The 26,706-nt window shown below is 38.7% G+C and overlaps 1 protein-coding gene across 2 annotated transcripts in view; it reads left to right on the top strand.

Moving 5' to 3' along the window:
- Positions 1-26,706, top strand: part of SLC9A7 (solute carrier family 9 member A7) — a 195,359-nt gene that overhangs the window by 132,928 nt on the left and 35,725 nt on the right. For both annotated transcript variants that reach the window (XM_027859465.1, XM_027859466.1), the window contains exons 11-12: positions 7,951-8,062; positions 11,121-11,274. In XM_027859465.1, the coding sequence (XP_027715266.1) occupies positions 7,951-8,062; positions 11,121-11,274 (266 nt within the window). The remainder of the gene's footprint in view (positions 1-7,950; positions 8,063-11,120; positions 11,275-26,706) is intronic.

Here is a 26,706-nt window from a genome sequence, read left to right on the forward strand (position 1 = left end):
TCCTAAGTTTCCAAAAGACATCTGATACCTAGCCTAATGCAGTCTCACAGGGTAGTAGTTAAATCCACAAATGGGTCCGTGATGCCATTGATGTGTATGTTCCCTTAAGCAATACAGATCATTGCCCATCCCCATTCCCTAGGTTTGCCACAAGAGGTCCACCCAATATTCTGGAGGCCTTTCTCACTTCCTCTTAATATGGCAGGGATGAGTGGACAACATAGGTTATCTAGTCATTATCCTTGCTCTTACCACTTGAACAGCCCATCATCTTTTTTAACCATATATTTCCCTGATGATACCCTTTATGCTCATTTTTCTTTAATGTTCTTCATTTGTTTTACGATGCAGCTAGCTCATGCCCACCATATACCTCTCTCGATGCCCTTTGAGGAAACTCAGTTCTTCAGAAACTATTATGTGCTATGGCTTTTATTGCCCTACAATGATACTGGTAGAATATCAGTAATAAATAGGTGGGCCTTTGTTTCCAGGAGAAGTTTAAGGTCGATTATAGGAGCTTTGCAATACTACCTGTTGTGTGCCACCTGTTGAATTCTCAGCCCAAATTGTTAACTTTTTTCTATTGTCTGCCTACTGTGTATGTATATATGCATTGTGTATATGCATATATGTGAATATATGTATACACATATATGTGTATGTTTTAAATATACATACAGTTGTGTATATATTAGGCAGGCCATACACACATATGTAAGTGTGTATTTTAGATTGTCATGTGTATATATTACATATAATATGTTTTTCTACAGAATATGTATGTGTTAGATATACACATGTGAATGATTGATGAGCTCTTTAGGTTGTATCCAACCACAGCCACATGCATTATCTGAACAGTTGACATTCTTCATCCACTTTGTATCTCCTGTGTGGATGATTACTGCAAAGACTTTGGAGTGATTATAGATGTCTTCCAGTTTTCCAGGGAGTTTGATGCAATTAGCACAATGTTTTCCACAAGCAGGAGTAGATGGAGGACTTCAACATCCATTAAGAATCCTTCTTCAACTTGTACTTTGTCCTTCATGGCGATGGTAAAAAAAACAAAAAAACAAAAAAACAAAAACAAAAAACTTCGGAGAAGTTGGCAGATATTCACAGATGAATCTTGATTGGTATTTGTGATCAGAGGGTCCTTAAAGTTCTTTTTTATATATTTCAAGAAATCTTGAGTAATTTTAATGTATACACAGTATACACTTTGATAAAAGAAAGTCTTTAAGGTAGCATTGTTGCTCTGCTGAACCAAATGTTTTATTACAATCGACAAATGGTAAACACAATGTGAGCTAGTATTTCTACATCTTTTAGTTAGTGATAGTAAAGATTATGTCTTTTGTAGCATATCAATTATAAAAGCCCACCTGCTACATACTATTATCTTCATCAAGAATGCCCATGATCTGTGTGATGATTTTCATAAAGATTTTATGTAGTTGGGAGGGTAGTCATATAGGTTAATTATTGGCCTTTTCCTGGTTGCCTTTTTTTCAATAGTAATAAGGTCCAAGATTTTTTTCCATGCCTTTGGTACCTTCCCCTCTTTCAGATAGCTTGGGAATTTCTCTTTCCACATCTCCTTATAATTGTGTTACCTTCACACAAGTTTGTACACTTAGTCCAACCCAGCAGTTTTTCCCATTTTTGTACACGTTAGCAGCATTTTTGCCTCCCCTATAACATCCTCTGGGACTATGATGTTGGAGTCCAAAGGTGGTAGCACTACTATTCTTGGTAATTTAAAAAAAAAAGTTTGTTATAAAAATCTTTGCTGATTGTTTCCATCTTTCTTCTATAGTTTTTCTCTTTCCATTTTTGTCCTTAAATGCTCTTGGGGATAACTTTCCTTAGTTGGGCCTCTGGCCAAGCTTTCTATAAGATGGTTTTACCTTACGTTTCTTTTCTCTGACTTAGAAGGTGAAAGATGTTTATAATCCTCCATCATCCTTCTCTGCAATATCTGACAAATGAGTTTATAATTTAAACCAGTGTTGCTCTTAGTGGCCATATGTTTCTGCTTGACAGGAAAGTCAAATGTTGGTGACTAAGATACTTTTTAAGGTCCTTGATCTCCCTGTTAAGGCAATTGATTTGTATCTATAACTTCTCTTTGATGTTATTGTAATCAATGTATGTGTCATTTCTTTCATCTGTATCTGATTTTTCATCATCATTAGCTTATTTAAGTAGGTCAGACTGGAATTGTTTTAATTTCATACCCTCTCATTTTCTCCATTTCTTTTCTACCTTTGTATTAATCTTTATCATTACATTAACAAATCAGAAGTCTGACTATACACAGGCAAGTGATTCAGGAATGACTCCTATATCAGTAATGAGTCATTTTCTGTCAGTTAAAACACAAGCTTCATTATTTGGTACTTGGAACATCTTGTGCCTACAGATCCTTTTCTCCTAAGAAAATATCTATGACAATGTAGGCATGAGACTTCTATATAATCTACAAGGCTCTGGTTTCTCTCATTTCTTATTCCTGATCTGTATTTTTCAATATATTTTTCACTGTCCTTACTCCCACCTTTAGATTGAAGTCACACTGTATCAATATATTTTTATTTCATTTCAAGGAAGTTACGAGGCCCTATAGAATTTCTCTATGTCTTCCTCCTTTGCAGCAGGTAATGGCCCATAAACTACAATTATTTACACACTAGTCTGTTTGCAAATAATTATCATAATGAGCGGAGTCTGCATTTAAATCCCAGCTCTACTACTTTACTATCTATGTGACCTTGTCCAAGTCACTTAATAAGCATCTGGGTGGCACAATGGATGGAATTCTTGACTTGGAGTCAAGAATACTTGATACAAGTACTTACTGTATGACCTCGGGCACAGTTTCTTCATCTGTAAAATGAATGCATTGGACTAGATGGTCTCTAAAGTTCCTCTTTTCTCTAGGATGCTACGATCTTTACTTTGTGTTAATCAGTCAGGTATCATAGGAATATTTGTTTTCACTTAATACTAGAATAATTCAAGGATCTGTGATTTCATTGACATGTCTGCTTCCTAGCACATATCTCTCAGTCTCCCTATGATTTAGCATCAAGCAAACAATCAGCAAGCATTCTTAAACACATAGCATGTGCTACGCCTAATGCTAAGCTCTGGAGATAGAAAAAGAGGCAAAAATAATTATTATCATCCTCTAGGACAGAGGTGTTGAACACAGGCCGTGTATGGTCTGCAAGACTTCCAAGTGCACCAAAACCAGATTAAAATATAAATAGGAAATATTTAACAAAATAAATAAGAATATTATACAACATAAATAATGTTGATATGTGGTTTTCTAAGTCAATACGTAGCCCACAAGGGTCCATTTCTGCATGTGTTTGACACCACTGATCTGGGAGCTTATATTCTAATGGGAGCAACAACATGTAAGGTAACTTGAGGAGGGAAGGCTTTATTTTTGTCGTTGTTGTTGTTTGCCCTTCGTTTTTTTTTTTTTTAGTTTTTTTAAATTTTTTTAATTAATTTTTTTTTATTTATCAATAATCACTTCCATATGCTTTTGAGTTTAAAATTTTTCTCCCCCTTCCTCCCCACTGCCCTCCCCAAGACGGTGCACAATCTGATATATATGAATTTACATTCATATTAAACATATTTTCACTTAGTGATGTTGTAAGTAGAAATTAAAATCAATAGGAGGAACCATCAGAAAGAGGAAACGAAACACAACAGAAGAGAAAAAAAAAACCAATTCGGCTTCCATAGTTCTTTCTTTGGGTGTGGATAGCATTTTCCATCACAAGGCCTCTGGAGATGTCTTAGATCCTTGTATTGCCAGGAAGGGTTAAGTTTATCAATATTAGTCATCACACAACGTGGCTGTTATTGTGTACAATGTTCTCTTGGTTCTGCTCACTTCGCTCAGCATCACACCACACAAGTCTTTCCAGGTTCTTCTGAAGTCAGCCTGTTCATCATTTCTTATAACACAATAGTATTCCATCACATTCATATACCACAACTTGCTCAGCCATTCCCCAATTGATGGGCAACCTCTCAATTTCCAATTCTTTGCCACCACAGAAAGAGCTACTATGAATATTTTTGTACATGTAGGTCCTTTTCCCATCTGTGTGATCTCTTTGGGATATAGCCCTAGAAGTGCTATTGCTGGGTCAAAAGGTATGCACATTTTTATAGCCCTTTGGGCGTAGTTCCAAATTGTTCTCCAAAATGGTTGGATCATTTCACAACTCCACCAACAATGCATTAGTGTTCCAATTTTCCCACATCTTCTCCAACATTTATCACTTTCCTGTTTTGTCATGTTGGCCATTCTGATGGGTGTGATGTGGTACCTCAGAGTTGTTTTGATTTGCATTTCTCTAATCAATAGTGATTTAGAGCATTTTTTCATATGACTATAGATGGCTTTAATTTCTTCATCTGAGAACTGTGTGTTCATATCCTTTGACCACTTATCAATTGGGGGAGGGAAGGCTTTAGTAGAGATAGCTTTGGAGGGCTGTTGCTCTCTGAAATGTGTCACTCTGAGGCCAACCTAACCTGATTATAGGGATTTCTGACCTTCACAAGGCTCATCCTCAGACCATAGACCAGCAGCTTGTCAGCAGAACTATATTCAAAGTCTTTCTGGCCTGATAGGACTTACCAGAGCTTATTTTCCCCTGGCAGAGCCTCTGATATTCAAACATCATTTCCATTTCTCTGTAAAGGCCTAAACCCCCCCAAAAAAGATTTTGGTAGGACCATGGGAAGTCCCTGATGTTGGGTTTGATTTTTTTTGTTTGTTTGTTTGTTTGTTGGATAGGACACAGAAAGTCTGATAGTCAGAGAAGGTCATGGCATTCTAACAGTTTCTCCCAGTGGCTTGAGTAACCAATTTTCCATAGGGGCTAATTAAACTCTGGACAAAAAAAGGAAATGAAAATTGATGTCTTTGTTATACAGAACTGATTCTCTTGAGCCTGCATCAGCAGAGCCCACCATTACTTTTCCAGGAACAATGACGAATTGCCTCATTGGCCCATCTGTGGCCAATGGCTCGAATTTGAAAGACAGCTTGCTGTAACCATGGAACAAATCAAAGCCAGCTGTCTTCCAGCAATGCTTAGACCCAGGCCTTGGCCTTTTTTAGCACCAGGCTAGAACAAAGATAGCTAACTGGCTGATAGAGAAACACAAGGGAAGGTTTTATAAAAAGAAAAAAGAAGGTGGGCCAAATGGATAAACATTTCTATCCTTGATACAGCTGCATAGTTTTTGAGGGGAAAAGGAACAGTTCACCCATGAGCATTACCATTGTACTATGATATTTCAATTTTCATTTGGCTTCCCCTGAATAGAATGGAGCCTAAACACTAGAACAATAGTTTCATAAATGATATTTTTTGAGTATTGTTAGGAGGGAAGGATTTATTTCTCCCAGGGAAATGTCCTTTGGCTTGGGGGAGATTGTCTGTAGAGGTGAAGCCAAACCTGGAATTCAGGGTGTAACTCTCTGCATTAATTTGTCCAATTCCAAAGAGTCAGAGGTCTCCTGTGACCTTGGATCTGTAGCCTTGCCCTATGAGGCGAGCAAATATGGAGTTCTACCTTTAGATGTGCTTTTGAGTGTTGTGTAGGAAGAACACGTTTATCAATGTGTGCTTTAATAACTTTGTTGTTGTTCTCTCATTTTGCAGTCATGACTAACTCTTTGTGCCCCCATTCGGGATTTTCTTGGCAAAGATACTGGAGTGGTTTACCATTTTCTTCTCCAGTTCATTATACAAATGAGGAAACTGAGGCTAATAAGGTTAAGTAACTTGCCCAGGGTCACACAGCTAATAAGTGTCTGAGGCCAGATTTGAACTCAAGAAGACAAGTCTTTCTGACACCAGGCCTGGCACTCTATTTACTGCGCCACTTAGCTGCCCATTTAATAACTTTAGAAATCCACAAACCCAAACTTAGATTGCCAAAGTTACCCATGTAGGCATGCTTATAGAATAGCTTAGAGACTCCCATAGGTAAACAGGCTACTTGGCTTTAAACAAAATGTGACTTAATTATGACGAGGACCATGAGGAACATTGGAATGTGCCTTTCATTTTGTTAACCTGGTCTGGGATGTTAGGTCGTCTAGTTGAGCAGCTAGTCTGTGCAGTAGTTAGAGTGAGGTTTTTGGAATCAGGAAGACCTGAATTCACATTCTGCCTCGATCACTTACTTATTAGCTGGGTGACCTGGGCAAGTAACTCAATTTCTTTGTGCCTCAGTTTCCTCTTCTATAAAATGGGGATTATAGCATCTACCTCACAGGTTGTTGTAAGGATCAAGTGAGCTACCATATAAAGTACCTTACAAAACTTAGAGCTCTACCTAAATGCTAGCTATTATTATTACTATCTAAAGCAGGGATCCATCCTTCAAATCTCCAAGTGGTCATTCAGCAGACACTTGAAAGCTTTCAGTGGGGGATAAGTCACCACCTTCCTAGAGAACCCATTCGTTCCACTTTGGAACCATTCTCACTATTAGGAAGTTTTTCCTTATCTCAAGCCACAATCCTACTTGTGTGAACTTGGTGTTTTGATTTTTGATGCAAAGTTCTCGACTATCCCTTTTAGTTATTACTCCTCATTGACCATCTACTGAGATAACCTATCATCCACATTTTTCAAATGAGAAAATTGTGTCTGGGTGGTCGTGCAGGATCATTGATCAAGCATATATTGAGCTTACTTCTGAGTGTTTGTCCATGGTTCCTTAGCTGCCTGATCTTGTAGCTTTGAGGCAGAGAAGGGAAAAAGACTTCAACAGCCTCCTCTGGAAGAGCTACCCTCTGATGACTGTGAAAGCTGGGGGTAGGGAAGGGACAGGAAGAGCAAGGTCTTTCTTCCTCACAACATCAGCATGACTTTTTCTTCAGGCCAAAGAGGAATCCCAAATTCATACAGCGTTCTGTTAAATGGAGTAAACATTGAAAAGCTGATCCAGCTAATTCTTACATCTCAACTATAGAGTTTCCCCTTCCCACTCACATTTCTCAAAGATGTTATACTTGATTACAGAAATCCCCTAGGCTAATTCTCATGAAGACTCTTAACGCCACTTGGACTATCACCAGAAGAAATCATTTTCTTTCCTTTCTAATCATAGATAAACTGCTTGTGTGTAATCAGAGGTATTTCCTCGATTACTATAAATGCTTTAAGAAAACGTTCCCTTATATTTACTGGATATTCCTAATTATTAAAGACCTCTACTGTCTGTTTACAGATTTCCCTCTTTTACCCTGAACTTCTTAGCATTTGGCTTTGGGGCTAATTTTTCCCCCTTAATTTTCTTCCAAGAAAATGCTTCTCTAACAGAGTCTGGCCATATGACTTTGTGATGATGACCTTTGTGCCTACTGACCTTGTGCTGAAACTTAATTGAGAACCCTTTGGATAAGGGATAACAAGGGCTTTGTTGTTGTTACATAATTATTTTAAATACTGGTTCATCCTCTGTGAGCCACCTCATGTGATAGATACAATTTTAAATATATGTTTCAAAACTTAGGACATCATTTTTATCAGAGTACAGCTTTGGAATCTCAAGTTAGGATTCATTGCTGATAGAAGTAGTTGGAATTGTGGCTAGATATCAGAACCAGTTTTCAGGTTAAATTGTTTTATTGCTTTTTCATGAGTAATATAAAAGCTACCAATCAACCAACCAGCGATTTGGGGTAGGGGGAGGAGGAGTGAGGAAGATGGGAAATTCAGTTGTACTTGTTGAATTTAGAAGAGACTGAATAATGTAGCCCCTTTTTCCTACTGATCCCAACAAGGTAGAAAGGAATTCCAAAATTATTTGCTTTGTAGGAAGTACCCTGAAATGTTCTATCAAAAACTTAACTTAGTGGATTCTTAACCTCCATCTGGTGATCAGATTGCCATCTTCCTGGGAAGAGCTGCCCACATTTATCCTCTCTCCTTCTTCTTGAATCTGGGGAGAAGACATAAGATCGGCTGGAACTTTCAGCATATGATGATGTTTTCAGGTAAGTTGTTTTGTTTTGTTTTGTTTTGTTTTTTTAAAGTAGAACCTGAGTGTTGTTCAATTGATAGAAGTGATGTGCTTTATCTAATAGGATTTGTTAACTCTTCTAAGACAAGGATCTTGGGATTCTTTATACCGCCTATGGTGAACCACCATACAGTGGAAAGACCTCTGGACTTAGAGTCAGGATAATGTAGGGGAGGGGGAGAGGAGAGTTATTATGAAATAACTGTGTGACCTTTGATGAGCCATTTACCTTCTCTAAACCTGTCTGATCAGCTGTAAGATAAAGTCATAATCATACTACCTACCTCAGTGCATTCTTGCACAGAAAGTAGATTTTATAGCTTAATATGCTATATAATGGGCAGTTAGGTGATACAGCAGATAGAATGCCAGCCTTGGATTCAGGAAGACTCATCTTCCTGAGTTCAAAGCCGGCCTCAAACCCTAGCTGTGTGACCCTTGGCAAGTCACTTTACTCTATTTGCTTCAGTTTCCTCATCTGTAAAATGAGCTAGAGAAGGAAATGACAAACCACTCCAGTATCATTGCCAAGAAAACCCCAAATGGGGTCATGAAGAGTTGGACATGACTGGAAACGACTAAGCAACAGTGCTATATAAATAGGAACAACTGCTATTATTGTTATTTTATTCTTTACTCTTATTATTATTATGAGTATACTTTGCACAGTTCTGGGTATGCAGTTTGAAATATCTATTCAGTTGAATTATTAATTTTTTATGCCAAGAAATCACTAACAACAAGCAGTCTTTCCTAGCATCCTTACCACTTCATTCTACTACCCTTAATTACCCTCCCCCAATCACCTGCATTGTACCTCAATTGTCTTTGAAGACACCAGTTGTTGACATGACAACCAACATGGTTCAGTATCCCAGGCCAGCTTTCACTGCATCTGAATTACTTCGTCTGTATCCATAGCCACATCCATTACATGTCATAACTATTGATAATATCAACCTTAAGTGATAAAAATAGTAAATACATGTGTATATATACATATATGTGCTCTATTTGAGTAACGTACTGAACATATTTTAACAGACTTTGTCTATGGACCAACATAAGGTCGTTTAGAATATATTTTAGAAATAATTTTTTAATCTGACACACTTAAAATATTATGCTTCTAATATTTAAGGCAATAGTTCTCTACCTTTGTGTATGTGTGTGATAGGTGCCTTTAGTAGTCTGATGAAGCCTACAGACTCCCTTCTCAGAATGTTTTTAAATATACTAGATGAAATAGGATTACAAAGGAAACTAATTATATTGAAATATAGTTATCAAAATATTTTTTAAAAACAAGTTCACAGAGCCCAGGAAAAGAACTTCTGATTTCAAGGGGTTATTAGATATAGATAAAAATTGAATGCTCCAGCATGACTTATTCTGAAAAGATTACAATAGCTAAAGTTTTACAACATAACTTGTCACTAGCAACGATCTGATGACAAGGTAGGGATAGGCCATATTTACTTGGTTATCATGTACCCTATTTAATTCTTCCAACCCCAAAAAAAGGATGTTTCCTTCTCTAAAACATCTCCTTAGAGGCTAATAACAACTAGTTTATCATCCGAAGGCAGGATAAGCTTTTTTTTTTTTCTTTTTTAAAGAGGATTTGCCTAGCACAAAAGAAAAAAGTGTTTGGGAAATCTTGATTCCAGTTAATTTGGCCTCTGATTTACCTCTTGAAAGAAGGAACACATTTGGGCTGAGCCTTGAAGGGATGGAGTTGGGGGAGGGGGAGAGCCCCAAGAGGCAGAAGTGATCAAGGAGACGATTCTAGGGATGGGGGAAAGGGGACTATGGCACATGCACTCCAAACTCACAAGTACATAGAGACAGCTACTTGGTTAAATGGATAGACCACTGAATTTGAAGTCAGGAAGTCCTGAGTTCAAATTTTGCCTTTAGATACATAATAGTAATGTGACACTAATCAAATCACCCGACCTCTAAATGGGGATAATAGTAGCACTTAGCTCCCAGCATTCTTGTGAGAATTAAATGATATAATATTTGCGAATTACTTTATAAATCTTAAAGTACTAGATAAGTACTAGCTATGATGATGATGGTGATGGAGATGGGGATGGTGATGGTAGTGATGATGACGATAATGATATGATGATGATGATGAAGATGATGATGATGATGATGATGTGGCAAAGTGGATAGAGTGTCAGGCCTGGGGGCAGGAAGATTGTCTTCCTGACTTCAAATCCAGCTTCAGACACTTACTAGCTGTGTGGCCCTGGGCAAGTCACTTAAATTCTGTTTGCCTTACTTTCCATATCAGTAAAATTAGCTGGAGAAGGAAATGACAAACCACTCCAATATCTTTGCCAAGAAACCTCCCTCCACCAAAAAAGGGGTTATAAACAGTCAGACACAATTGAAAAGGCTAAACAACAACAAAAATTAATAATTGATCCTTAAAAAAGACTATAGGCTCCACCTGATTGCTAGAGGTTTGGGGAATTGAGTTCAGGAGAAAAAAAGGACATGGACTGATAATTTTGGTACTTATTTCTAAGACATGCCCATTTAGGATTTATTATATGTTAGCTTTTCTCTTTTCTCAGTTTGCTAGTGAAATTCTGAACTACTTTGAAATTTGTGAGTTAGTATTCTAATATTTTTATTTGTTATACTCATTATGGAGCATTTTTCAGGCTCCCAACAGCTGTACCCTAATCTTTGGCATGAGTTTGGGCTCACTGTTCACAGGGCTTCAGTTATTTCTTTTGATTTTCTTAAAGAAGTAAAAGATGGACGTGATAGAGATGCCTGAATTGTGCCAATGAAAAGATGGCCTGGTGCTTTTTTGCTGCTGCTTCATTTGTTCACTCTACAAAAGGCAGCTCTGAATGTGAAGAAGCCCTTCCCCTCTGATTAATAAACCTCTCAGCTCCTTAGATGGTATTTGAATGATTTTTTGCTGCTTGAATCAACTTTGGCTCTACAGAAAATATGTTGTCACTTACCATTGTGATACATATCATGGCCTCTGTGGGTCTCTGCAGGCCTTCGGGGAGCAATGGCTTTCGCTCTGGCCATTCGGGACACTGCGACCTACTCTCACCAGATGATGTTCTCCACCACTCTCCTGATCGTCTTCTTCACGGTTTGGATCATCGGTGGAGGCACAACCCCCATGTTGTCGTGGCTGAACATAAGGTCAGTCAAGGGGGAAAGGGAGACTTGGTTTCTTAACTAGATAGCATGTGCTAAGGTAATTTTTTTTAACGTTATATGAGTATGCTTTTGACTTTTTTGTTTTAAGAAGTGTAACAAGACTGGAGAGTGTTTTGAACTATCCTAAAGACAAGTGTTGCATCCTTTTAAGCCTGCTAAAATGATATTAGGAATCTGCCTAATTATTAGGAAATATGAATTTCTCAAGAGTGTGAGAGGGACAAAGTGGACACAGCTCAGGTTCAAGTTTTAATCAGTCAATTAACATTTATTAAGCACCTACTCTGTGCCAGGCACTGAGCTCAATGCTAGAGATGCGAAGAAAGACAAAAGAGAACTCCTATTCTCAAGAAGCTCACAGTCTAATGAAAGAGACAACATGCAAACAACTATGTACAAACAAGATCTAGGCAGGAGAAATTGGAGATAATCAGCAGAGGGGAGGCGCTAGAATTAAGGCGACTGGGAAAGGCTTCTTGCAGAAGGTAGGACTGTAGCTGAGACATGAAGGAAGTTTATTTAATGAGGGCTGTTTGGCATAGTCAGAAACTTGTGAGCAGGATGAAAAAAAAACAAACAACCTGGGCTTTGTAGTATGGTGGGAAACAGCACATGGTAGGCCATATCTCTCGTGCGTATTATTATTGTTATGAGAGGCAGCATGTTATACTGGATAATATGTTGTCCTGAAAAAAACCAGGAAGATATGGGTTTGAAGCCCACCTCAACTACTTTTTTTTTTCTCCACCTCAGCTGCTTAACCAGCTTTATGTCTGTGGGCATGTTACTTACCCTTTCTGAGCCTTGGTTTCCCTGTCTGTAAAATGAGGATAATAACCCTAAATGAGCTAATTGACATCAAGTGCTTTGCAAATGTTGTTGCTGTTGTTGTTGTTGGTCCTTAGTTCTTGAAGAGGATCATGACATCAGGAAGATGATGCCATGACATGCAACTGCTTGTATTTAAGTGAGGGAGGGCTGTGCAAAGTCACTAGCCTCACTTTCTCCTCCGTAGCCATCAGGGTCAAGTGGTCAGATATGGATCAGGACGACTGGAGATGCTACAGGATGCAGTGGGAGACTTTGACCTTTTTAAAGTTAAGGTCTTTAACAGGTCTCAGTTTGACTAAGGCAATGCCCCGTGATTAAGGCTAAAGCAAAATGTAAAGGGAAAGAAAGAAGAAAGATCTTGCTTTGTGATGAGAATATATGACCTTTTTGATGCAGGAAAAAAAAAGTTAGTACTAGGAGTATAAAATAGTCTTTCACTTAACACCTCCTTCTTATTTTATTTTTTAACTAACTTTAGCTTCTCTTATTTTATGTGTAGAACCAAAGCTTTGGGTGTTCTCTTCAAGGCACCTTGCGAGGGATCAGAATGCTGCTATGTGGTGTGGTTTGAAAGGGATGGGGAATTTCCCAAGTATCTCCCTACTATTTGCAAATTTTAAAAGCTTATATAAATGTCAGTTTTGATTATTATTCCTTTCTAAACTAACATAGAAATAGGTGTGTGTGTGTGTGAGAGAGAGAGAGATGTAGTGTGCATTACTACTGTGATGCCCTATAACCTCTTGTTGTGGCTGGTGCCTTCTGCTTTGTAGATGTGTTTCTTGTGGGAAAGGATTTCTTATCGATAGTCAATTTTTTTTTGACCTGCTTTACCTCTAGTATTTCCTCAGTTGAGTGGTCCTAAGTTGAGTCAACATCAGTTTTATTTTCTCATTTAAAGTTAAAACTATTTTCATAATAATTATTAGTTGTTTTCAGTCATGTCCAACTCTTTGTGATCCCATTTGTTTTTCTGGTTTTCTTTTGTGGGTTTTTTTTTTGGTTGGTTTTTTTTTGGTTTTTTGGTTTTCTGGTTTTTTGCAAAGATACTGGAGTGGTTTGCTATTTTCTTCGCCAGATCACATTACAGATGAAGAAACTGAGGTAAATGGGATGACCTGACTTGCCCAGGGTCACACAAGTGATAAGTATCTCAGGCACGATTTGAATTTAGGTCTTTACTTTATCCACTGCTCCCCATAGCTTCCACTTTCATAATATTAAGATGTTATTTGCTCTCTTAAAATATTCCTTCCTTTTCCAACTATGTGTGAGGCTAGATTTCCTTCATGTAGTTCAACTAGAACAATATATCACAACAGATTGAATGCAGAAGCAGATAAGAAAATTAATCCAAATATCAAAGAGATCTGCAAAAATATGAAAAACAATAATATTCTTCTCACTAATTTTTTTATTTTGAAAAAGTTATTTTTCATAACAATATTTGTTAATATGTGGGTTTATTGTCTTTTATAAATGAATTAAAATTTAAAATTTTATCAGTTTTAATTTCTAATGTGGTAAATATTGATAGCTATAATACACATAACAAAAACTCTTTAGAGTCTTTAATCAATTTTAACAGGGTAAAAGGGTCCTGAGACCAAAAAGTTCGAAACCTACTTTTACAAGCATTTATTTACTACCTACTGTTCTAGGTGCTGGGAATATAAAAATGAAAATGAAACAAAGCTTACCCTCAAGGATCTAATATTTTATCAGGAGATTCAATATGTATATTTGCAACATAGGGCAGCCAGGTGGCGCCATAATGCATACAGCACCAGGCCTAAAGTTAGGAAGGGTCATCTTCCAAGTTCAAATCTGGCCTCAGACACTTACCAGCTGTGTGTCCCTGGGCAAGTCACTTCACCCTGTTTGCCTCGGTTTTCTCATCTATAAAATAAGCTGGGAAAGGAAATAGCAACCACTCCAGTATCTTTGCCAAGAAAACTCTAAATAGGGTCAGACACTACTGAAACAATTGAACAACAATGATGCACATAGAATAAAGATGATGGTGGGGAGAAGGTGCTGGTAGCTAGAACAGTGGTTAGGGTGGAGAGGTGGGGACAGGAAGAGAAAGACATGAATCAGGAAAGTCTGAGAAAGTAAGAATTGGAAGAGGCAGAGATAAGGAAGGACTACTTTCCAGGCGTACAGGATAATTTGTACTAAGGCATGGAAGTGAGAGGAGGAGTGTCTTGTGTGAGGAACAACTAAGAAGAGCCATCTTGGCTGGACTATGGAATTTGTGAAGATGAGTAATCGACAATTGGGTTGGAAAGGTGAGTTGAAATAACCAAGTCGTGAAGGGCTCCAAACGCCAAACAGAAGTGTGTGTATTTGACCCTAGAAGAAATAGGAAGCCACTGGAGTTTATTAAGCCAGGAGAATGACGTGTTCACACCTGTACTTTAAAAACAAATCTCTTTGGCAGCTGTGTGGGGGATAAATTGAAAGGCTGGTTGATGAGGAAGCTGATTTCTAGTGACTCTCTTGGCTCTAAAGTTCTGTGATCCTGAACCTTTGCTTCTCATTCATAATCATTAGTGTTGCTAGGCATACTTTTAAAGACGTCTGATTGCCTTCATCATCCCAGGTTGGAAGGGGCTCTGTTGCAGGGTTTCCAGCCAGGGGAGCTGTGTGGAGTAATGTTCTTGGGAGCCAGAAGATGGCAATCTCATACGGTGGAATCATCACGATTGGGCCTTGCCCTTTTATTCCTTCTTCTGCCGGCCTTCAAAGTGGATTCCCTTACAAATAATGACTTCCTGCAGCGCTGCTAGAGGTCTTGTGGAGGCAAAGGCCCGGACATTCTCAGCCATATTTGTGGAAGTGAGAAGGAAGCACTGTTTCGAGCCAGGAACATAGCTGGCCCTTAGGAGAACTATGTCCTCGGTCTGATATTTTTCTGCTGTGTCGGCATAGTTCCCGTCTTAGATTAGTAGATTAGTAGAAAAGGGATTGTAATTTCTCATCATGTCATGCCAGCTAGACAATTTTTCCTTTGATCCTGTGCCTCTCCTGTGAGAGGCAGTATGGCTTAGTGGATAGGCAAGGCTGTAAGATGCATTTATTAAGCACCCACCTACTATGTGGTAGGCACTGTGCTAAGCACTGGGAAGACATGAGAAAAAAGAAACAATCCCTGCCTTGAAGGAGCTTGCATTGTAATGGGAGAAGTTGACATACCAAAGGAAGCTTAAAGTGGAGAGGGGAGAAGAGAGAGGTACCCATGTGCCTTGCCCAGAGTCACACAGCTAGTACCCAAGACCACAGTTTCAATGTCCAGAACACAGGAAACAAAGGCAGGAAGAGAATTAAGAAAGACCAGCTTGGGCCTTCTCCTCAAAATGGAGGCCCTGGGAGAAACTCACTAGTGGGAGAAGAGGTAGCGTGGCAGAGAGATGTTTCAGGGTAAGAGGCCCTAGGCTCTGAGGCAGCTGAGGCATGTTAGCAAAGTCTGGAAAGCCAGGAGGGCAAAGATAGCCAGGGACTAGCCATAGTGATGATGGGAATGGGATCTGAACCCCTCAAAGGGAAAGACCATGTCTTTTGGGTCTAATAAGATTCTACATGGTTATTTTCTCAACTCAAGGTAGGTAGTATAAGCATAGGGATGCGTGTGTATGTGTATATGTATGTGTGTATATGTAGCATATATATCTATATATATAATGTGTGTACACACACATGTGTATATATGTACACCTATATACGGACAGATATACATATATACATACATATACATACATACATATATAGGACAGGTAGGGAACATAGGTATAGTGAGAAACTCCTCCTGCTAATGGCAGATTAGTCCCTGCTCTGAAACTTAAGGAGGCAGCTAGATGGCTCAGTGGTTAGAGTGCTAGAGCTGGAGTCAGAAGGACCTGAGTTCAAATCCAGCCTCGGACGCTTACTAGCTGTATGATGCTGGGCAAGTCACTTAACCTCTGTTTGCTTTAATCCACTAGAGAAGGAAATGGTGAGATACTCTCGTATCTTTGCCAAGAAAACCTCATCATGTGGTCACAAAGAGTCAGACACAACCGTCAACAATGATCTGCAACTTAAAGTCTCAGAGGGTCGCCTGAAATGCTGAGATATTAAGTGATTTGTCAGTCAGATGGCACAGCTAGTCAGTTTAGTAGTAGATGGAATGCTGGACCTCAGTTCAAATGCAACTTCACACACTTACTGTATGACCCTGGGGCAAGCTATTTAATATCTGTCTCATTGTCTTCATCTATAAAATGGGTATAATGATAGCACCTACCCCCCCCAGGGGTGTGATGATAAAATGAAATAATGTTTATAAGGTGTTTCATAAACATTTAAACTCTATATAAATGTAGCTATTATAATTATTATATATTATTAATGTCCAAAGTCACATAGCTAGTTGTGCCCAGAGGTAAGACTTTCTAATTCCGAGTCTGGCTTTCCATCCACAGCTCCCTGCTACCTCTCAGTACAAATGTTATATTTTATATTTGTCTCCATTTTATATTTGAGGAAACCAAGCCTTAGAATGGTTAAATGACTTGTCCATGGTCACACTTATTATTAAATATTGAAACTGGGACTGAAACCTGGGCCTTCTGCCTGAAAATCCAATGCTCCTTTCACTGTCCCATGCCAACATTTCTCTTAACGTAGGTCTTCCATGGACAATTTATAGGGAGGAGATTATTTGTTCTTCCTTTAGAAAGTAATAAAGGCTATTCTAGAGATGTTGAAGTAAATATACAACAGAATTTTCCCAAGAGAGCGCTCTCAAGCGGTGACCCCTCTCTACTGAGGAGAGAGAGAACAAAAAATGGGTTCAGGCATGTAGATACTGGGATACCTCTAAGAAAGAGCTTGAGAGACTAGATGTCCAGAAGCAGCACATTTGACTAGTTGAGGCAGAATCAGAGAATCCTAGAGCTTGGAGGGACCTCAGAAGTCATTTGTCTAGTTCATCCCTTATACCAATGCTCCTCAAACTTTTTGGTCTCAGGACTCTTTTATACTCCTTAAAATTATTGTGAGCACCCCAAAGAACTTTTGTTTTTGTGGGTTCTGTCTATTGATATTTATCATATTAGCAACTAAAACTGAGAAATTTTTAAAATATTTAAACTCATTATAAATTAATCATAAACCCATTACATATTAGCATAACTAAAATATTTATATGAAAAATAACTATATTTCCCAAAACAAAAAATATCAAGAAGAATGGCCTTGTTTTCCATGTTTTTACAAATCTCTAATGTTCAGCTTAATAGAAGACAGCTGGGTTCTCATATTTACTTTTGCATTCACTTTGTTGCAATATGTTATCTTGGTTGAAATATATGAAGTATATGAAGAAAATTTGTTTTGGTAGAAGTATATTTATATAAAGTATCTGTTTGGTATGAAGTATATGAAGGAAATCTGTTTTAGATGAAGTATATGAAGAAAATATGGCCTCACACAAATATATAGTCAGAAAATGCAAGAGCATTTTAATAGGCAAATAATGTCTTAGGATTATTATGAAAAATTGTTTTGACCTCACAGACTTCCTGAAAGGAACCTGAGAATCCTCAGGGATCCACAGACCACACTTTAAGAATCCCTGCTTTAATCTAAGATCTGATTGCATTACTAATCTACTAAAGCTATATTCTGTAACTCTACATCACTTAATGAACAAAATATAAACTTTGCTGGATAGCTAGGTGACACAGTGCCAGGCCTAAAGTCAGGAAAACCTGAGTTCAAATCTGGCCTCAGACACTTACTAGCCATGTGACTTTGGGCAAGTCACTTAACCCTGTTTGCCTCAGTTTCCTCATCTGTTAAATGAACTGGAGAAAAAAATGGCAAACCACTCTAGTGTCTTTGCCAAGAAAACCCCAAATGAGGTCACAAAGAGTTGGACATGACTGAACAACAACATAAATTCTTTAACTTAGGGTTTCAAAGACCTCAATAGTGGGGGTCCAACCTACCCTTGCAGACCACTCTCATTCATGTGCTCTGCATTTCAGCTGAACTGAAATTCTCTCTGCCCCACTGATGCCCTAATACTTCTCGTCTCCATGTCTTTCCTGTAGCAGAGTGGATGGAGCTTAATTTGGAATTAGGAAGACATGGACTCAAATCTTGCCTCATACAATTATTCTTTGACCCCGGGCAATTCACTTGATCTCTCAGCCTCAGTTCCTTATTTTGCAGAAATAAGGATAATAATACCTGAGTATTTGCCTCATACAATCATTGTGATGATCAAATGAGATTGCATATATAATATATAAAAATATATACATATGTATGTACACACACAAACTGGTAGCAAAGTGCTACAATGCTGTTTTGGGCAGTTAGGTGGCACAGAGTGCCTGGCCTGGAATCAGAAAGACTCCTCCTTGTGAGTTCAAATTTGCCTCAGAAACTTACTAGCTGTAGGACCCTGGGCAAGTCACTTAACCTTGTTTGCCTCAGTTCCTTATCTGTAAAATGAACTATAAAAGGAAATGGCAAATTATGACAGTATCCTTGCCAAGAAAACCCCAAATGGGGTCACAAAGAGTCAGACACGACTGAAAAATGACTTAAATAGCCGATTACTATTGTTATACCCAAAATGGACTTGACTCTCGCTTTCATTTGAAGATGGAAAACCCCGTTTTCCTTCAGAGCCTATCTTGGCCACCACTCATGTCCTCTCTTCCCTCCTCCACTTTCTTACAGATAGCTCTTTTTTTGGAACCATCTCTTCTTACAATTCTCGTCCTCTACTGTGGATCTTATTTATGTTTATATACATTTCCTGATACTGGATCATAAGCTCTTTGTGATCACAGCTTATCATATCTCTTTGCATCCTCAACACAATACTTTGCCTTGCATATTGTAGGTGCTTAATAAATGTTGGTATGAATTGAATTTGTTGAATTATGAATCCTCTCTGCTACTATAACAATAACATGAGAATAGTTGAGTACTACTTTGTGTGAATTCTTCATCACCACAGACCATGAGACCTTCTGGGCCTTATTTATTTGTTTGTTTGTTTATCTGTTTATTTGGGTGAGGCAATCTGGGTTAAGTGACTTGCTCAGGGTCACACAGCTAGGTAAGTGTCAAGTGTCTGAGACTGGATTTGAATTCAGGTCCTCCTGACTCTAAGGCCAGTGTTCTATCCACCATCTGTGCCTTATTAAATGGCCCTTATGATTTACTGTGAACAGAAAAATATGTAAGAACCTACTGACCAGCTTTCTGGTGGTAAGCCAAAAATTTAATTCAATGGCTCATTGTATGGTAGAGACATAGTTCATTGCCATCTGGCACTCAATACACATACTCATAGCTATAATAGCTATTAGTAATAATGATAGCTAACATTTATATAGTAAATGTTTGCCGTATTTCATTCTCACAACTCTTTAAGGTAGATGCTGTTATTATTCCCATCTTACAGATGAGAAAACTAAATCTGAGAAAGGTTAAGTGAGTTGCCCAAGGTCACTCAGGTACTAGATGCCTAAGACAGGATTCAAACCCAGGTCTCACTGATTCCAAGTCTAACGCACAGCACACAGGCTGCATTGCATCCTGCAACACTCTGGAGGGTGACCTGAACCAGATTAAAATGTAATAGAAAAAAAATTATCAAAATAAGTAAAAATATCAAGTATAGTAACATTACATTTTAAAACTGTCAATTTTCCTTATGTACGCTTTAGTGGGTTTCTATTTGAATTTGCACTGCATTCTATTTTGTCTCTACATCCACTTGAATGGCTCTCCAGTTTTCTGTTTCATAAAATACCTCGCAACAAGCCTAAGAGATAGGTTGTTACTCCTATTTTATATATGGCAGAAAGTTGGGTTCAGAGAGGTTTAGGACTTGCCCTGTATCACACAGTGATTGTTGTTGTTTAGCCATTTCAGTCCAACTCTTTGTGACCTCATTTGGGGTTTTCTTGGCAAAGATACTGGAGTGGTTTGCCATTTCCTTCTCCAGCTCATTTTACAGATGAGGAAACTGAGGTCAACAAGATGAAGTGACTTGCTCAGGGTCACAGAGCTATTAAGTGTCTGAGGCCAAATTTGAACTCAGGAAGAGGGGTCTTCCTGACTCTAGGCCCAATGCTCTATCCACTGTGCCACCCAGCAACCCTATCACATATCTAGTAAATGGCATAATCAGGATTCAAACGTAGGTCTTCTCGATAAATCCAGTACTCTTACCACCGTAACTTTGCCGCATCTACAACATCCAGGTCAAGTAATTATCCAGCGTCTGCTTGAACAAATGCTGAATGACTGCATACTTATTCTTCTCTAACATATACCTGTGATCGAGCTTATTAGCTCATATTCATGCTTCAACCTAATTTTGGCTGTTTAAAAATACATGTCATTAACTTTGTACACTGCTGGAAATAGGAAGCTTTAGGGTCACTTTGTCTTTGCTTGGGATGCTACTAAAAAAGCATAAAATCGTAGGTTTCTTGTTTCCTTTATCAGCAGAAATGTATTCAGAAACATCCTTGGACCTGTCTGAACCATGTAGGCCCCCACTGAAGCTTTCTCCATGGTTCCAGTTTTTCCTTATTATTATGGATTGTTGTGTATTATATGATAATGTTTTTGTGTCCAGGAGTTATTGAAAGAGCTTTCTCTATTTTATCTACAGGAGAATACTGGCAGCATTAGGGAGAGATTATACTCTATGACTTAATTTAAGGATTAAAAAATCTTTGAATAGATTTTTTTAAAAGGCCACATGTGCATATATGCTCATTCAGTTGAGATGGAGGCAGGAAGAAGCAGGGGTTTGAAATATCACAAGTCTTTTGCATAATCTTTAGGCAAAAACAGATGCAGCGGTCCCCCTGCATCTTTAATCTGGACTCTAAATGCTAAGTATGAAGCCCCAAGCTTTATAAAGATGGGCAGGAAACAATGATAGACGGGGCTGTCTGGCCACTTGAGGTCTGTTTCTTCTGCGGTTGATAAATAATAAAGAATCCTTTTCTCAAAGGTTTGCTTTTATAAGCAGTTCAGCATACAATGAAATTAAACCAGGGGGTTTGAAAAGCTGTTGCTTTCATGACTCACGGACTCCTACTGTTAGTTGTTCCAGGTGTGTGTTGATTTTTTGTTTGTTGTTTGTTCATTTTGTTTTCTTTTCTTTTTAAAATCAAACCTGAACAGAATTCTTGAGGGCATTCATGACTTCTCTATGAGAGCCAGGAAGAAATCACAGTGATAGACCAGTCAATGTTCTGTGTCAGGTTCAGTTACAGGTCAGGTTACTGGAGTAAAACGGCTGGCAGCCCTGCTGGAACGCGCCACCTGCTTTGGGCTTCACGGGACCAGGCAAAGGGAAGGAGGCTAGGTGAGGGCGGTACAGCATTTGAAAAGCAGACTCAGCCTTGGGACAGGAGACGGGAAAGCCAGATCATTATAAAATAAATCATTTAAAATCATAAACCCTCTAAGTAATTCCCACCCACCCCCTTCTTTTCAACAGGAAAAGTAAACAAATTCTTTAGAGCTCTGGGGAAGTGAAAGGGGGCAGGGATTAAGCATTTATATAGAACCTACTATGTGCTGGGCTCTGTACCAAACACGTTATAAATATCATCTCACCTAATCCTCACAGATGTTGTTATTACCTCCATTTTACAGTTGAGGAAACTGAGGCAAACAGAAGTTAAGTGACTTGCCCAAGGTCGTACAACTGGTAAGTATCAGAGGCCAGATTTGAACTCAGGTCTTCCTGACTCCAGTACTCTATTGATTGTGCCACCTATCTGCCTACGGAAACAACAGGTAGTTGAATTTACCAAAATAGATGCTATTTAGTTCTGCCTCAGCTAAGTACTTAAACCTGAGCCTGAAATAATTTTGAAGGCTCCTGCTTTTTGGGCGGGCAGGGGAGCAAAGTTGCAATGTGGAACCAGATTTCTCTTTGAATTCCCTGATAGTAATAATGATAGCTCACACAAACACTTTTCCCACAACAACCTCATATGATGATAGTACATGTATTATTATTATTCCCCTTTTACAGATGAGGAAACTATAGAAAAAGGAAGTGACATTCCCAGAGTCACACAGCTAATAAGGGTTAGACCCCGGATTTAAATCCAGGTCTCCTCACTACAAGTCTAACACAAAACATGAGAACAACAGGCCGCTTTCGGGGACTGCCTTACATTCAGTTCCCATGGAATGATTCTTTTTAGTTGTTAACTGTCACATAGAGTGGAGGATGTTACTGCAGGATTTTGTGGTTTCCTGGTAGTTTTTTGAATTTCTGTCAAGAGCAGCTATTGGAACCTGACATATTGCACAGAATTGGAGGATGTTACTGTATCGGTTGACTTTGTTCTTTGGTACAGAAGCCCAGAGCTCTCGGCTTACAGGTCCAGGGGTAGAGTAGTAAATCTAAGTAATAAAGAAATGGAAATAATTGTCAGAATTGAATAGCCCAGGGAAACTTATTCTAGGAGATGAAGTGGCTCAGGTTTGTGCAGCATACACGATGTATTTTTGTAACTTTCTTTCCTACGGTAGTCTCACTGAGCTCATTTAAGGAAACCTTTCATTGTGAATGAAAAGAGATTAAAATGGAGGTTGAGGCAGTATTGCATGGTGGATAGAGAGCTAGCCTTGGAGTCACAACACCTGGATTCTATCCTGTCCACCATACTTACCAGCTCTGTGACCACAGCCAAGTCACTCACCCTGTCTCAGAATTAGTTTCTTATCTGTAGAAGTAGGATAACACCTATTATACCTATCTCATAAGAGGCAGGGTGGCACAATGGATAGAGATCCTACTTGGGAGTCAGGAAGATGGGTTCAAATCATGTAGCCCATGATACATACTGGCTGCATGTCCCCGGGCAAATCACTTAACCTCTCAATGTTGTTTTTCAGTCATTTTCAGTCGTGTCCAACTCTTTGTGACCCCATTTGGGGTTTTCCTTGCAAAGATACTAGAGTGGTTTGCCATTTCCTTCTCTAGCTCATTTTACAGATGAGGAAACTGAGGCAAACAGGGTTAAGTGACTTACCCAGAGTCACACAGCTAATAAGTATCTGAAGGCTGGATTTGAACTCATGAAGATGAGTCTTCCTGACTCCAAGCCCAGTGCTCTATCCACTCCACCACCTAACTGCCCCCAGGTAATTCCCCAAGTCTCAAGTTATGGAATGGTTCCCCAGTTGCATTAGAGGTTATTTCACCACTCAGAGTTCCCTATATTGGTGAAATCACAAATCTGGTCCAAAAAAAAAAAGGACCTGTCTCATAGGCTTGTGCTGAGACTCAAATGAGAAAATGTTTTGCAAACTTTAAAGAGTTATGTAAATATCACTTACTGCCAGGTATTAGTCAGTTGTCTTTGCAGGCTATCAGTAGGTTCGTCTTCATGCATTTATTATGCCCTTACTATATACCAAGCACTGTGCTGTGCTCAGAGGAAACAAAGAAAGGCAAAAGAAACAAATCATAGGACTGAGTATAAATTCTAATGTAAATATTTAGGTACATGGAGATATGTATAGAGTCTTGTCTCAGCCCTATCAGACTAACATTTGGGATTCTATTGGCAAAGATACTGGAGGGGTTTGCCATTTCCTTCTCCAGCTCATTTTACAGATGAGGAAACTGAGGCAAACAGGGTGAAGTGACTCGCCCAGGGTCACATGGATACTAAGTTTCTGAGGCCAGATTTGAACTCAGAAAGTCTCATCTTCCTGACTCCAGACATGGCACCCTATCCACTGTGCCACCTAGCTGCCCCATGTACAGAGTAGATGATGGTTACCCTAAAGGAGAAGGCTTTTGCAGCTGGGGGAATTAGGAAAAGATATGCTGTAGAAGGTGAGATTTGAGCTGAACTTTGAAGAAGTAAGAGGTAGAAATGATAGGGGCAAAACATTCCAGGCATGAAGGACAGCCAGTTTAAAGGGATAGGGACAGGAGATGGAGTGTCATTTTGAGAAACTACAGGTAGGTCAAAATGCCTGGATTGTAGAGTGTATAGAAGAGAGAGTAAGGTGTAAGAAGGCTGGAAATGTAGGAAGGAGCCAGGTTATAAAAAGCCTTAAATAACAGGCCTTATTGTGCTGTTTATTTGTTGTTTAAACTGTTTTGGAATTTTACTGGGTCATGTTGACACAATCTTTGCAGCAACTTGTGGTATGTTTCTCTTTTTCTTTGTAGAGGCATGTTGATAGCAAATAAATTCTTTAATAAAAGGTATCATACAACTTCAGAATTCTGGAATCACTGTACAAATGCTGTAATAGAGAATGATTTTTTTTTTTTAGGATGAATAGAATGAATATTTTTGCCATCCACAATTTCCTTTGTCGCTCTCCGTCATACCACAAACTTCATATCTCTGTAGTGACTTACTCCAAACCCAAACCCTTCTTCCCAAAGCAGCTGCTTTTAGGCAAGTAAGGGCCCAACATCTGGAATTTCTAGGACACGGCATGGCTTTGACTAGCTCACACTATGATGACAAACATTCCTGGGACAAGGTTTATGAGGAAGACTTTGTATTCGATCCTGGGGGTGATAGGGCACCGTTGGAGCTCAGTGAGCAGAGAGAGTGGCATGTTTAGACCTACATTTTGTAGAAAATCACCTTGGACAGCTGAGTGGAGAATGGATTGGAATGGGATGAGACTTTTGAGGCAGGAGGTTAGGTTATTATACTAGACTCAGTGAGAGCTGACAAGGGACCTGAACTATGGTTGGTACATGAATGGAGAGAAGAGGACATGTACAGGAGATGTTGGAAAGGTAGAAATGACAAGATTTAACAATGGCTTGTATATGTGGGGTGAGTGAGAGTGAGTAGTCAAAAATGACCCCAAGGCTGTGGGCCTGGGTGCCTGGAGAGAGGATAGTAATGTCTTCCACAGTGATAGAGAAGTTTGGAAGGGGATGATGTTTGAAGGGAAGGGAGGGGAAAAGAATGAATTCTGTTTTATAGAAGCCTACTAGACATGCTTTTTAAATATCCAAAAGATAGTTGGAGATGCATGACTAGCACAGAAAAGAGATTAGGGCAAGAGTATTATATCTGAGAATCATCTGTGTAGAATAATCATTGAACTTGTTGAGCTAATGAAATCACCAAGTGAAATAGTATAAAGGAGGAAAGAGAAGAGGGTCCAGGGCAGGCTGTGAAGAGAGAATATCAAATTTCCCACTTAGTAAGCTTTTAAATTTGACAATGAAAAAACACTACTTGAGTATTTTTAAAGGTTGGGTGGCTAGGTGGCAAAGTGGTTACAGCACCAGGACTAGAGTCAGAAAGACTCATTTTCCTGAGTTCAAATCTGGACTCAGACACTTCCTAGCTATGTGACCTGGGGCAAATCACTTAGCCCTGTTTGCCTTAGTTTCCACATCTGTAAAATGAACTGGAGAAGGAAATGGCAAACCACTCTAGTATCTTTACCAAGAAAACTCCAAATAGGGTCACAAAAAGTTGGACGTGACTTAAAAGCAACTAAACAACAATTTTTAAAGGTATTAGTACTGCTCTTGATAAGAAGACAATATCTTACTCCCAACTTTTCGTTAATAATATGTATGGCTGCTTACAGACACAAAACCTTTTTTGGTTTCTAGGCTCTCAAACATGTAATCTGAGTGGAAAGGATTATTTTCTCAGGCTCTGAATAGGATTGAGATTTTCTCTGCTCAATGATGCTCCAGAGACTCAAAGGTTGAAGTGGGGATTTGTTTCTGGCTGGCATGGTTCCTTCCCATTCATTCCACAAGATACAATGATAGTCATCTACCATCTTTATTTACTTTCACTCAGGTGTTTGTAACTTATAGTGACATATATATTCCAAAGTAATAGTTTGTTCCAAATTAAATGGTCTATTGGAAAGGGTTCTCTAAGATCTTTATTTCTTATCAGTTCAGGCCATCTGACAGACTCTTTTCCTGTCATTCCAAAACATAGCCAACCACAGTCTTATCCTTCCATAAGAAGTTCATTGTGAATAGGAGGGTGAGAGCCTTGTGCAAAGCCATCTTTTTAATAATGAGGTGTTATTCTCATCATAATACCTGAAAGGAAACTGTAGCCAACTCTTCACTATTTGGGATAATTCAGGAAAACTTTGCTGGAGAGTTGGTGAGCAAGAAAATGCTTGTAAATTATTCAATGCATTTATTTGTAAATATTTAATTCATTTAATTTAATACAATAGTAAATATTTAATCCAGTTTTATTTTGTAAAGGTAGAAATCTCCATTTATAAAAATTCTTTCAATAACTAGTCCATAAAGTACAGCTATGACCATGAACCCAACAAAATTATAGTCATACATGTAGAAAGGATGGTTCTCATTGCTCCAAACTGATGCACAAAGTTCCTAAAATTCATTGTCATATCATGAGACTTTGGCAAGGAAAAAGAAATGCTGCTTCTCTCCGTCACTCTCCTGGCTGCCCTGTAGTGGAAAGGTTAATGAAGAGTGAGATAATAAAAATTACTCCAAGAGTAGCCAGAACAGGAGGGAGAAGAAACTAAAAGTCT

The sequence above is a fragment of the Vombatus ursinus genome, unplaced genomic scaffold (assembly GCF_900497805.2).
Source record: "Vombatus ursinus unplaced genomic scaffold, bare-nosed wombat genome assembly UNPS02014168.1, whole genome shotgun sequence".
Lineage (NCBI taxonomy): Eukaryota > Metazoa > Chordata > Mammalia > Diprotodontia > Vombatidae > Vombatus > Vombatus ursinus.